The following is a 10,548-nucleotide window of genomic DNA, read 5'->3' on the forward strand; positions in this document are numbered from 1 at the left end:
GCAGGCCTGGGGTGTGGGTGGGTAGAGGCCCCGGGCCAGGCCCGTCCCTCGGCCCCCAGAGGCAGGGTGGAGCACCCCTCAGGAAGCACCGGGCACTCTGCCCCTGCGTGGGATCGGCCCGTGGTCTAGGCCCACCTCCTAGGCCCACCTCCGGCAGGAAATCCCCTCGCCCCTGCCCACGCCGCTTAAGGTGGACCCACGGCCTCGCAGAGCTGACGCGGGGTGGGCGGGACCATCTGGGCAGCAAGTGCAGCGCCTCTGGGACGTCGGAACCTCCATCAAGCTCCAAGGCCTCCCCAGTGAGCACCAAGTGTCTCTGTCCGCGGCACAGCGACCATCTCTTCCGGCCACGCCGACACAGGCCCATGGCTCCTAGAGGCCCCTCCATGCTGGTAGGTGGGCCTTCTTAAGGCCCCGGCCCCAAAGGCAGCAAGCTACTATTAAGGAACCCTGGATGGGGGCCAGACCCCAGCGTTAATGCAGCTTGACAGCAGATCTGGAGATGTGCTTTCTCCCACCACATCCAGTTGTAGCCTTGCCCACTCCGGGAGGCCCAGCCCTTGGGGGACTGGCTCTATGACAGGGTCGGGGGCAGTGGGGTGGATTCAAGGTGCAAAGGTGGACAAAGGACAGACCCCACCTGGAGCAGACCCCTCCTCAAGCCTAGCGGAGATGCCATAGACCTACAGGCCTAATACAAACAGGCCCTCGGGACACGGGACACCACACCAGCCAAACCCTGCCCCACCACTTCACCTTGTTCTTGCCCTTCTGCAGCCCTGTACAGGGAATGCTCCCCCCCACCCCCGCCACACACACACACACACACACACAAACTTCTGGTAACAGGGCCTGGACATAGGCCCACACATCAAGAGGCCCCTCCCGCACTGCACCCACAGTAGGGCCCTGCTGTGTAGGGGTGCCAGGTCAGCTGAGAGCTGAGGAGTGCCAAATGCTGGTCAAAGGAAGAGAGGGCTGTCATGTCTGTCTGCTGAGGTCCCTGCAGAGGGGGTCCTGGGTGGGGCAGACCCAGTGAGGCCACAACTCAGAAATACTCTACCCAAGGAGTTAAGATCCCAGGGAAAGGAAAGCGCAGTGATCCCAACCCCCTTCCAACCCACAGGAATGAAAAAATTGTAGGTCATTCCTATCTCTTCTTCCCCAATATTGTTAGCACCTCAATTCTGGCTTAACATCATCACCTGTGCCACCTACACTGGCTGGGGGCAGCAAGTGAGGGGGGTTAAAGGAACCCCTACTGGCGTCCTGGCTCACACTTGCATGTCTCCCCTTGCAGCGCCTTCTGTAGTGTGAACAGCTGCATCTTTAATGCACCCTGGTCACAGCACCACTCTCCTCCAGCAATTGAGGGGCTTCCCCGCTTGAGAGACATCTCATCGCCCAAGGAGTCAGCCTGGGGTTTTACATCAGGTGGGGTTAGCTTTCATTGGAGCCCAAAACAGCAACATCCATTCTGTGCTGAAAGGCGTGTCAAGCCCCTGGGCCCTTTCACATAATGCATCCAACAGAGGCCTCCCAGGGAAGGGGCATCTGCCCTCACAGCATCACAATTCCAACTCCAGAGGGGCGGTGCACACGCTTCAGTGTCCCTCCTTAGGTGAGAAAAACCACCGTACAACACTGACCTGTGCCCTGGGGCCTAAGGCTGCCAGGACACAACTAAGCTGGCCAGTGAAGTCTTCAGTTTTAAAACAAGAGTGGCTTCCCTTGGCGGTGCATCCCTGAGTGACCACGGACACAGTTTAAACTGGACAAACATCACAGGACACACGGGGCCAGCTAGACTTAGCCACACTGGAAAGACCCCTGGTAGGTGTCAACTCAAACAGCCCCTGGCGGCAGGAGCATGTCCATCTGGGTGGGCAGATTTGCTCCTCCCCCGCTGAGGGTGGGAAGGCCACAGCTCTTCGGGGCCTGGTTATTTGCCAGGAACATACCGTCCCAGGTGAGACCACATGTTTTCCAAAGCCTGCCGGCACACTAAGAATCCTCCCTTACGTGGGATGATTCTACAGAGGTAGCCCATCTACAAGACAAACCCCCAAATGGCACTACCCCATTTGCACTCTTGAAAGCATCCTTTTATTTAAGGCCATTGCAGATGTCCACAATTCCACCCAGATGGATGCCGAGAACACGTGGACGATGGGACGGTTTTCTCCGACGATGGCGATGAGGCCAAGGCCTGCCGAGGCACCGCAAGATTGGGGTTGGGTGCTACAGGACTGGCCTTTCCCAGCCCGAGGGCCGACCAGAGACAGCCTTGGCCAAAGCCCGGAGATCTGCTTGGCTTCCTTGTACCACAGCCAAGGAATCTGGTGATCTTCCTTTCTCTTCCCCAAAGGCAAAGGAAGAAAAAATCCTCTCTACTCCTCACCACCGGCAAAGGCACTTGAGGCCTTCAGGAGGCAGTACCAGCACTGGTCTCCCTGAGCCCAGTTGCCCCACTAGTACCAGCTCAGACATACCACAGCCCCAGTAGCCAACAGTGGCCCAAAGTCCAGGGCAGAACAAGCAGGGTCTGACCCAGAGTGCCACCCCAACCCCCTGGAGCCAGCAGGAACCCACACAGCTGCCAGGACAGGGCCAGCGCACACAAGGTCCTGCCCTCCGTGAAGGTTTCGAATGAGTTGTTTATTCACTATGTTTGATGACTATAAATAAGTGTTTCCACTATGGAAAAGAAAGTTAGCACAGTACATTTGCATGACTGGGGAATGGATTTTCTGGTCATCTTCAATAGGGCAAAAACTTCAAAAAAAAAAAAAAACCCACCTGAAGGTTGGAATTCAGTTCTTTATATAAAGTACCTTGTGAAAACAAAACAGAATAAAAACAAACCGAAAAGACGGGGCAGGGCAAATTTTTTAAAAAAGGAAAAAGGAACAGAAAACAAGGGCAGAGGACTTATTGCTTCTCCTCAGCTTTCTCCTTGGTCTCCTCCTCTCCGGACTCCTTGCTCTCCTCCACCGAAAGAGCTTCTAGCTTTTCAGCCACTTTCTCGGCATTATCATTTTTGCCCAATCCTCCTGAAACACGGGGAACACAGTAAGAAAACAGAGAAGCGCTCTTCTCCCCAGCCCACGCGGGAGCCTGACACTCCCCTCAGGACAGGCTGCTGTTCTATCGCCTGCCTCCAGAGTCACCCAAACACACACACACACACACACACACACACAGATGCCTGGGACCTCAGTCAGTCTGCTCAGTTGTGTCACTGGCTATGGCAGCCATTATCAGGCCCTGAATAAGCAGATGGCCGTGAGGACCTCTCAAAGTCCATTCAGCCTCTGTAGGGCTCCAGTCAGACACTGTGACCTGCCCACCGGCCCAAGGGCATTGAGGCCAGGCCAGTGAGCATGCACTGGGGCCTGGATGGCCAGCTCACTCCCAGAAAGCACCATGTCCCCGGGCAGCTGCGTCACCCTGCACAGGTCAAGATAGTCGCAGTCCCCGGAATGTTTCTGTGGCAGACTGAAAAAGCACCCGTCTGGGACTGCAGCCGGGTGCAGAGTGAGTCTGCAAGGAGGCCCCCACCCATGAACACCATGTTACCTTTCTTTTCTCTCTCTTCGATCTCTTTCCTGCATTCTTCAAACTTTGTCTTGAATTTCTGTGCATCTGCGGAAAGAAGAGACTTCCTCAGAATCCAGAGAAGTGAAGGGGACAAGTCCAGCAAGTGTGAAGAGCCAGGGCTCGGCCTGTCCCATAGCCACTCTGACAAGCTGGACCATCTAACATGACCCTGGACCCACTTCTGCCCAGACTGGGCAGCGACTGTTTCTTAGGTCCCTCCTGAGGCTAGCGGCTATGCTGAGCCGTCTCCTTCCATCTGACTCTGCAACAATTTGGGCACAGCAGCAGTATGATGGCCTCACGCAACCAAGGGCAAGGCCTCCGCCCAGGTACTCTGCCCTCCATTCAGGTTGAAGTAGCTGCTGGATAGGCCCCGTTCTAGAGCAGAAGCGAGGTTCACGCACACCAATGGTGAGCTACTGGGCCTCTGAGCTCCAGCGCCCACCCAACTCCTGCAGGGCCCACTGGGCACAGCTTTGACCACCTGGGCCGAAAAGACACCCAAGCAGGGGAGAGATCAGCCTCAGCCTGTGGATCTTAGCACAGCCCCTGCTGGCACCCAGGTGACCAGGTGATGGTGAAGGGAACCTGACTGGTGCAGCCTCCTTTGTGGTTAAGAGGGAAAGGCACTCACTGCTCCTAGACCTAGACGCAAGAGCGCTTGGCTTGACTGCACTTAGATCCCTTCCTTGAGGGCCCACCAGAGAGCAAGATAGTAACAATTCCCACCACAGCTTCCCAATTACCATCAATTCTCCCTGAAAAGCAAGTGTTTCTGTTTGCAATGAAACTGCTACACTGTAAAACTGGCGGCAGCACCCAGGCCAGCCCGGAGGCCGGCCCGCCCCCCATCCTGCTTACTTTCAGCATTGAGGAAGCGGATGGCCAGCAGCTCCGGCTTGGGGCGCTCATCAGCGAAGTCGGCATGGGTGTTCCAGACCCAGGCACGGTCACTGCCTGCGTTTGGCTTCAGCTCCATCATTGGCGTGACTGGAGGAGAAGCGCCATGAGGATAATGCCCACTGCCACAGGGCCAACTTACCACCCCGGCCACGCCACTCCAAGACTGCAGTTCTGCCTGCCAACCCAAGGTCCCATTTTGGGCCAAAGAGGGATGATTTGGGGCAATCTGGAATTTACCCAAACCTCTTTTAAAATGCCCCATGTTCACTTAAAACCAGAACACCCTAAATCAGTCAAGGGCTCCAAAGCCAATGCAGCTGATCACAGCCCGCCCCTGGTGCAGCCTCCAGACCCAGGAGAGACATGGGCACAATGACAGGCAGACCCAGCCCTTCCTGGGGACCTGACCCTTTGGAAGTTGGGGGTCATCAGAGGGCCAAAAGCTGAGAAGTGGGGCGATTACCCAGAATGGTGCACAGTCAGAACCACACACCCAATCTTAGCCATATATGCCAAGGGAGGCCAGCGGGAAGCGCAAGGCTGCCAGAAGTGGGCACTATGAGCCTTGTGACATGGTCACATGTCACGGAAGACACAGCAATGGCCTGGAATAAACAAACTGCCCCATCTCCACAGGCTCTACGTAGACCCAAGGGAGACTAGCTGTTCTGGAAGAACAGAAGCACCCCCAGAGCCATGCCCGGCCGTCTACCAGTAGCAGAGGTCTCCAGGGATGTGGGACAGGCCCAGCCCAGCCCTGGGCCACACATCACATCATCCCCCAGATGAGCGGCGAGCCTGTGTGCCTCGCAGGCATTCACAGCCTCCTCCCACCGTCAGCCGCCGGGTCCACCAAGGGCCTACAGTGTGCACCAGGCCCAGGACTCACCTGCAACTCACACAGAAGTAACCTAGCAACCTGGCAAGCCTCTAAAAATAGCACAAGTGTCAGGAAGACCCCTGAGAAGGCACTTCAAATTGGGTTGATCAGCAAGGACAGGGAAGAGCAGACAGGCTGGGACGTGGAGACTGGCACACAGAGGCCGAATGGGGCCGAAGCAACTGTGGTACAAGGAGGACCCCCCCACATCACCCCCGAGGGCCATTGCACTCTGGTTCCTGACAGCAGTCACCCTGTGCGCAAAGGGGCCCTGCCCTGTCAGACACACATCACACCAGAAATGCAGCACGGCCCTGGATCGGAAATGGGAGTCCAGGACATGCTGACTTCAGTGACCTCTTCACAGGCCAGGCCCTGGGTGGCTAATCCTAAAAACCCAACCGCACTGAGCCCAGCGCTAACACACCTGCCCAAGGGCTTCCACCCACTCGTGATGCTTCCCAGGCTCCTAAGGGTGAGGCAACCACCTTCTCCCCACCCCATTCCAATCCCATGTCCTCCCCAGGGAACACCACGTGGGGACAGAACACACCAACGGGTGGGAAGGCTGCCGCCCAGGCACTTCACACACAGAGGCACGTGAGCACACACACAAACGCACTCACACGCCCTTAGGCCGAGCCTGGTTCCGAGGCCACACTGGGGCTCTGCCTCCATCCCGCTTGGTCCCACCTGCCCAGTCTCCACACCCCCGTGGGCTATAAGCTTCTCTGCAGGTCTGCTCTGAGGTCTGAGGCACGTTGGAAAACCTCATTTCCTAGTTTAAATTAAAAGAAAACACACACTGTAAACGTGCACTGGCGGACGGGACACTCCTGGGTCGCAGTGCAGCCCTGAAGCAGGCTGCCCACAGGTCGGAAGCTGCCCCGAGGCAGTGTCGGGGCCCAGAAGGAAAACACCCCCGCGAGGCCACCTACTATAGTGGTTGGCGCAGATCTTCAAGGTCTTGTCCCTCCTCATGAGGAGGCGGATGGTCCCCTTTTCCTTGTGCTTCAGGAGCTTCACGTCGCCGGTGCCTCGCTCCTTCCATTCTGGGAGATCGTTCTCGGAAGCGAATCGAAACAGCTTTGCCCGCCTTCAAGAAAAGCCGTTACGTGAGAGCTTAGATACACAGAAAAGGTACCAGACAAAAGGCACCAACCTTTTGATGGAAAAAGCACTTCTTTTCTGGGTGCTAAACAAACAGCTGTACCTGATGTCTCAAACGTACACCCTTTCCTTTCTTTGTACTCTAAGAACTACAAACCAAAATGTCACCAAAAGAGCAAAAAAGCAAATTCCAAGTTTTAACATGATGATAAGAAAGAATAAAAGATTTCTACAGTCACACCGTTTTCCTTTTTGAAAAAAATTTTTTTCAGAGAGGGAAACATCAATAATGAGAATCATTGATCGGCTGCCTCCTGCATACCCCCTACTAGGGGGGATCAAACCCACAACCCAAGCCTGTGCCCTTGGCCAGAATCGAACCTGGGACCTTTAGTCCGCAGGCCGATGCTCTATCCACTGAGCCAAACCGACTAGGGCCAGGCATGTTTTCTAACAGAAAGACCTGACCCATCAGCAAAATAGCTCACCTGAGTCTGCTGAGCGTGTCTGTGAAGACGGTACGGGACTTCCTGGTGACCCGTGGGGCCACAGGGACAGCATGGAAGCAGACGGGGGCCAAGGACCCCTGCCTTCCACGGGGCCAACCTTTCCCTCAGCTGTGAGATGCCCCCTGTCCTTCCCCAGCCCCCACCAGACCACCAGGCTCTGGCCCAATCCGTCTTCCTGCCCAGAACAGTACCTCAGTGGGCCCAGGCAAGGCCGCCGCCACAGCCCTGAGCCCAGCAGTCCTCCTTAGGGCTCAGGCCAACATCCTCCCATCACCAACCACACCTGCCCGTTCTGCTTCCCCACAGGGTCCCAGCTCTGTTGTTCCCTTTTCTGCAGAAATTCTGCTCTCTCCCTAAAACTCAACTGTTAAGGGAGGCATGTTCTCACAAGGACCCCCCCAAGGGCTTTGACCTAGAGCCATGGTCGGCAAACTGCGGCTCTCGAGCCACATGAGCCTTTTTGGCCCCTTGAGTGTGGCTCTTCCTAAGCCTTAGGAGTACCCTCATTTAGTTATTAACAATGTACCTCCCTATATAGTTTAAGTTTAAAAAATTCGGCTCTCAAAAGAAATTTCAATCCCCTAGGGCCACATACAAAGGTCAGACTTGCTGGCCTCACTTCCCTCAGGAAGGGCCTGTGTCTAGGACACCAAGAGTACCTCCCACCCCCGCAGGGACAAGAAGGTGACAGTAACAGCACCACCGGCAGACATCACTCGTGGGAGCAGCCAGCCCTGGCCGCAGCATCATTTCTGGGCAGAGCAGAGACTTGGAGAACCGCCTTCTGAAATCAAAGGGGCATATCCATCTCTTCTTTCCTGCCAGGGCTGACCAGCAGCCCCTGAATGACGGATGAAGAGATTACTCCGACACAGTTTGACTGTGGGGGAGAGGGCTTAGGGGCTTGCCTGCCTCATTAAGCTTTTTTTTTTTAAATAAATATATTTTATTGATTTTTTACAGAGAGGATGCGAGAGGCATAGAGAGTTAGAAACATCGATCAGCTGCCTTCTGCACACTCCCACTGGGGATGTGCCCGCAACCAAGGTACATGCCCTTGACCAGAATCGAACCCGGGACCCTTCAGTCCACAGGCTGACGCTCTAACCACTGAGCCAAACCAGTCAGGGCTCATTAAGCTTTTATTGGAATTTTTTAATGCAATCAGTAGAGTGAATAATCTTGGGAGGACGCGTGTTTACACTGTCCTCCAGGCAAGGGCATCCAGGGATTAAGCATAAGGATTCCAGTAAACACCCGGGGGTCTGCATAAGCAGACTTGTTTGGAAAAGGTCAAGGAACAATTAGAGGCGCCACCTTTGATACTGCTGTTAAGTCGGAATTCTGATAAACGGGGCACATACTTCCCTTTTATCAGAATGTCCTCCTTACACACTTCCCAACCGAGTCTCTTGTGCTTCCCAACCCTTTCCCAGGTCCTTGGGAGTTGGTCTCCCCAGGCTCCCTTCCTTAAAGGGATGGGTCCCAGGGTTGGTGACTGCCTCTGCTCCCTGCCACCACCTCAAGCAAAGCACTCAAACCATAACCCAGTATCTTGGATAGGTTTGGGGAGGGGAGAGTTCCACACACTTGGACTAGGGACACACTACACCCCATTCTCATTAACTTGTAGCATTTCCTGCAATTCTGAGCATGCCCAATAGGCCACAGGTCAGACATCTCAACAACAGACTGCTAGTGTAGGCACTGCTTCAAAACAACACTAACCCGCACCCCCCTCCAAAAACAATGCCTTGTGGCTTCTCACTCAGGTGCCAAGAAGCACATTCAGAGTAACTTTTAAAAAGTAATGCCAGTGACTATAACACCACCCATTTTGGTTCTAATTCCAGGCATTGTTTTGTGTATTAAACACAACAAATCAAGAATTCACAAGCTTCCCTGACCGGTTTGGCTCAGTGGATAGAGCGTCGGCCTGCGGACTGAAAGGTCCCAGGTTCGATTCCGGTCAAGGGCATGTACGTTGGTTGCAGGCACATCCCCAGTAGGGGGTGTGCAGGAGGCAGCTGATTGATGTTTCTCTCTCGTTGATGTTTCTAACTCTCTGTCCCTCTCCCATCCTCTCTGTGAAAAATCAATAAAATATATTTAATAAAAACAAATTCACAAGCTTCAGAATGCTAAAGTCCATGTGCAAAATACTACTACTAATGATAAAAGATAATAATAATAGTAGACTCCCTGCTCAACCCAGGGAAAGGGGCTGTGGGAGTCGGCGGGACATGGGGAGATGCACCTTTGTGGATAGAGAACAGCCAGCCACAGGACACCAGGGAGTGCCTGTGCCCTCCGCAGCACTGGCCACAGAGCAGCAGGGGTACCCAGTAATAAATTATGTAATAAGTGGGTTGCAATAGCAGCCCTGATTAGTCATCACACAATTCCAGGCCCTTTCTTCAGCCTCAGTCCAATGATAGGTCAAGCAAGGCCTGGGCACCCACAAAAAGCACCAATTCCGTCTCAAACGAAAGATAATCTACTTCTGTAACAGGATCAGTTACTTACATTTTGAAAAGTTCCTCTTCATCTTCTTCCAGGGTTTTAATTTCTTGCTCAGGAAGAGAAACTATAGGCTCAAACTGAGGGTCGTGGTTGGATTCGTCTGCATTCTCGGTGGAGGTATCATGGTCCTCATGGGTGTCCTGTGGAGGGAGGTGTGGAGAGTTTTGACTGATGGCCTGCAAGCCAGGGCTCACCAGGGTCCAAAGTGGGCATCCTCACCAGCGCATGGCCTCAGCACAAAGCAAGAGATGACGCCTCCAGCCTTTCACACTAGGAAAGGTTTGCATGTCGGCCCAGCACAGGGTGAGACACGCCGGGCTTCAGCACCCTCCTCCCCTAGGAGGCATCAGTCACATCTGACTGGGGTTCCCAAAACTCAGCCACCTACCGAGCAAGTGGCCTGGGGGAAACCCGCCCCGTTTCCTGGAGCCTCAGTGCCGTCATCTGTAATATGCAGTTACCCATACGGCCCAGTTTAACTGATGAAAGGGCACAATGATGGGCCGAAGAGGACAGTGTTACAATGAAAGCAAAAAGCAACCGGTTGAGTTTGCACTGATCGAGAAAAACGTGTGCTCTTGCTTACCAGACGGAAAAGTTGGGGGCTGCCAGTTTTTTACAAGGAATTCGCAGTTCTGTCCGAAAACTTTACCTTGCTTCGGAAATAAAAGTCAAAGGAGCCATAACATTAAGAGCCGTAAAATTCTGGCCCGCTTTAGAGAGGACGCAAAGGATCTTATTTTAGGTACAGAACACGCGGCTTTGATCCACAAAACTCTAAGAAACCCGGTCACTTCATTACCAGATTGAAGCCGAGAAAGAAAAGATAAGCCTTTCGCCGCTTTCCTGGGTCCGACGGCACTGCGGCTCTGCGCGCGGCCAGCTCCGCAAGGAGACAGCCGCTGCCGACAAAGCCGCCCCCACCCCGGGCCCGCCCGGCCAGGACCCCCCCGGACCGCAGAGGCCGTGGCCGGCCGGGATTAGGCCAGAATGAATGGAGGGCGGGGCAGACCACAGGGGGAG

General features: G+C 54.5%; 1 protein-coding gene across 1 annotated transcript; it reads right to left on the minus strand.

Moving 5' to 3' along the window:
* Positions 1-2,639: 2,639 nt before the first annotated feature.
* Positions 2,640-9,990, minus strand: RANBP1 (RAN binding protein 1). Its single transcript, XM_006768951.2, has 6 exons — positions 9,987-9,990; positions 9,529-9,739; positions 6,322-6,479; positions 4,462-4,590; positions 3,580-3,645; positions 2,640-3,053 (listed from the first exon to the last, which is right to left on the minus strand). The coding sequence occupies exons 1-6, from the start codon at positions 9,988-9,990 to the stop codon at positions 2,932-2,934; spliced, it is 690 nt and encodes a 229-aa protein (XP_006769014.1). The 3' UTR covers positions 2,640-2,931.
* Positions 9,991-10,548: the final 558 nt, after the last annotated feature.

This window comes from Myotis davidii, unplaced genomic scaffold, assembly GCF_000327345.1.
Source record: "Myotis davidii unplaced genomic scaffold, ASM32734v1 scaffold223, whole genome shotgun sequence".
Taxonomy (NCBI): Eukaryota; Metazoa; Chordata; class Mammalia; order Chiroptera; family Vespertilionidae; genus Myotis; species Myotis davidii.